Source organism: Echinops telfairi, unplaced genomic scaffold, assembly GCF_000313985.2.
Source record: "Echinops telfairi isolate 266 unplaced genomic scaffold, ASM31398v2 ScPeMD7_7465;HRSCAF=8503, whole genome shotgun sequence".
NCBI lineage: Eukaryota > Metazoa > Chordata > Mammalia > Afrosoricida > Tenrecidae > Echinops > Echinops telfairi.
The window spans coordinates 9,875,052-9,878,593 of NW_022111365.1; the positions used below are offsets into that span (position 1 = coordinate 9,875,052).

At 41.2% G+C, this 3,542-nt stretch overlaps 1 protein-coding gene across 1 annotated transcript in view; it reads left to right on the top strand.

The window, feature by feature from the left end:
• The window catches only part of VSTM4 (V-set and transmembrane domain containing 4), a 152,637-nt gene that overhangs the window by 86,022 nt on the left and 63,073 nt on the right, over positions 1-3,542 (top strand). Inside the window, exon 5 of the mRNA XM_004716254.2 lies at positions 3,365-3,398. Coding sequence (XP_004716311.1) covers positions 3,365-3,398 — 34 coding nt within the window. The remainder of the gene's footprint in view (positions 1-3,364; positions 3,399-3,542) is intronic.

A 3,542-nucleotide genomic window follows, 5' to 3' on the forward strand; every position in this document is an offset into this window, starting at 1 on the left:
CGTATGCATTCCAAACTCCTGTGGGAGAAATCTTTCTCAGCCTTGTGTATTAGTATTTGGCATCCCTTCTTTCTACCTACTATAATCAGTTATTATCCCCATAAATGTGATAGTCATAACACCACCCCTCAAAAACAAACAAACAAAAAACCAAAATAACCCTCACTGCCATCAAGTCAATGCTGACTCATAGTGATCCTATAAAACAGGGCAGTACTTCCCCTGTGAGTTCCCAAAACTGTGACTCCCGTAGAGTGACTATTGGTTTTGAATCACTGACCTTGTGGTTAGCAGCCCAACGCAAAACCACTCCATCACAAGGGCTCCTGCAGTAAGACAACTCTGAGAGTTCCAAATGCTCCCTTGCAGCAAGATGATTCCTACTGACAGCGATGGCCTTTGAGCAAACTACCCCAAGTCTGATGCTCTGTCATCAAACAGGACAAAGCCAGGCCTTTAGGAATCCAAGGCCGGTACCAGTGGAAAGAAGTCAATGGAATGTTTTCTGTATGTGAGTCTGTAAGGCCTCTGTATACATTATAGATTTACTTATTATGTTGCATATAAATACACATTGCTCTATGACAGCATTGCATCATCTTGATGGAAATGATTGAATTCTTATAAAGTATTTGTTGTTTTTGCTTGTTACTGTCAAGTTGACTATAATTCTGAGCAACTGATGAGCAAGTGGTAGCCAAATGTCGTCCAGTCCTACTTCATTCTTGTGATTGCTAGCATGTTTGAACACATTGTTACAGCTCTTGTGCCAGTCCATTTCATTGAGAATAGCCATTGCCCAAATTAGCTTTCTATCCCTAAAAACACAATACCTGTTAACACCTCGTGGTCACATCTCACCAGGTTCTTCATGTGGTAGCAGAAGAGCCACACCATCAAGATAAAGGACAAATCGAAGACCATAAATGCCTTTGAAGTATCTGATTAGGAAGCCTCTGATTAGCTCATATTGGCCAATGTTCCATTGACCAAAGCAAATTGTATTCGCAAGTCCAGAGTCAGTGTGGGATAGGATGGATAGAAAGGTACATGGAAGTGATTCATTTGGGTCCTCTGATGCAATCAACTGCTCCAGAACCCCATGGCTCTTCTGGCTGTTTCTGTTTTCTTTCTGTTTGATGTGAACTCAATTGCATGCCCCTAGCGTGGCCACTTGTTGGGATATATGCCTGGGTTTCCTTGTTTCTTCTGAAGCTAGAATCAGTTGATTTTACTCAAAGAAATCCCCTGCGGAGGTAAGGTTTTCTCTAAGGCTATTGTATCGTCCAAGGACTTCCTATCACTATAGTTACCCTTTACTGAGCATTTCATATATGCCTAGCACTAAAATCACCGCCATTGAGTCAATTCTGACTAAGAGATACCCCTAAGACAGAGGAGAAACTACCTCATGGGGTTCCCAAGGCTGAAAATCTTTTATGGGTGCAGACTACCAAATCTTTGTCCTGTGAACTGCTGGGTAGGTTCAAATTGCCAGCCTTTGGGTTAGCATCTGAATGCTTAGTAACTTTATCCTCAAGACTCCTATGTTACAGCAATCAGCAGCCTTCAAAGCAGGTTCTGTATACCCCTGGTCTTTCTTAGGAAGATCAGTTTTGAGGTAGTAAATTTCCATATCTTCATCCTCCATATATATTTTCCCTTCGGATTGACATGGGAATGTGTCAGAGGTGACTGACTATATTCCTTTCTCCCCTTCTCTTTCCCATTACTTTCTCCCTTTGATAAAAACATGCATACCTCTCACCCACCCTAACCAGTATATCTGGACCTGTCGAGAGTGACCTGACTTATTCTGGGTAGCTGAGGGACTGACTTTAAGACTGGGATTCATGTACAATGAGTTGTTTTGGGTGGTGATCCCAAGGAGCCTCATGGCAGGGGAGAAGTGAAGTAGGGAGGAGAAGGAAGTCAATGAAGAGTACATCACCAGGCTAGCATTCACAGTGCCGTGGCTCTTAGCATGCCTGGTCCAGAAGTTGTCAACTCCAAAACTACTGTGCTGCACAGAGATGAAATTTTGTTTGTATTTCTTTTAAATCTTTAAAAAGTTGGGTCGCTGTCTCAGCTCTCTTGATATGAAAACTGTGAGCACTTCAGGACGCATGGTTTACACTTTCACTGCCCTAAACTCTGCCTGTGAGGCCCTGCTGCTTACAGGCTCCGTCAAGTCCCAGCCTTCCTGGTAACTCATCTTACTCACCTAGACCTGTCCTTATCACCACCGTGTACCTCAGTTGGCTGATTGAATATTCAGGGCACTACCCCTTGCCTGTCACCACACATCCTTCATGGCATGCCCTGGCTGGACATCCTTGGTATGGTCACTATTTTCCCATCCACTAATATCTGTCATACTAGTAAACTTGTTCTTTTTTACTATTTTTGTTCCACACTTTTAATTATTCTATCTACTATCTTCTAATAGGATTCATATCAGAGCCGTTTTAAGTGGGAGATATGCACCATCTAGTTCTTCTAGCCTCAGGGTTTTGGAGACTAATGTTCATGGACTAATTGCTTATATGGATCTTTAAATTTTCACCACTGGTCTTTCCTCTGGATGGGGAGACATGAGCAGTTTCTCTTAGATGGCTATTTATGAGCTTTTAAGTCTCCAGTCACTATTAACCAAATATTTCCCAAACCATTTTATTAGGAGTTAATCCAGACATCATATCATTCCATAATTCAATCCTATCAGTGTTGTAGATTCGCTACCATGATCAGTTCCAAGACATTTTCTTCCTTCTTGAACTCCTTGATTTCAGTTTCCACTTACCCCTCCCCCCCATTGTACGCCCATGGAATCCTCTTCTACTTGTTGTCTCTGTGGATTCACCTATCATTTTTGTGGACAATGTTATGCCAGGTGGACTTGGTGTCCCCTCAGAGCATCCTGAGGCCACACGTCAGTGACTCATTCCTTCAAAATGCTTGGTTTTTCTAATAAGTTTTTTAAACTTTTCCCCTGTATCCTTCACCACATTCATGGACATCTTTGCAACAAAAGTAAATAGAGATCTATTTTTATTTACTCTTGAAGTTAATACCCAACTCAACTTGGCCTGCCATATAATAAATGTTTTAGATTATGTAACAGGAAGTATGGGTTTATGGTTCATGACAGACTAATTCTTGTGGTTCAACAGCATCAAAACACTGTGTTATTTTTGTTATCGCTCTGCTGTACTCCTCCAAAGATATGTGATTGAGCCCATGTAGTTGGCTTGTACCAAGTCTAAGTAACTTCTCAGTCTCAATATTTTCTAGTAACTCCTAGAGCACATTCATCTGAAAGTAGCTTTTATTTACTTTTTTGTTTGTTTGTTTCCTTTCGCAGTGAGACATTATTTGGTGAATTGCCCTCAGAACAGGTAGGAATGTTTTCTTTCTTTGTTTTTAAAATGAGACTATTCTGTTTTATTTTATTTTTATATTATTCAAAATATCTGTTAATGTCTGCTCTCAGTGGAATGTTGTCTTCGAGGCTTGGAGGACTAGGGTGCTGTCCACTCTCT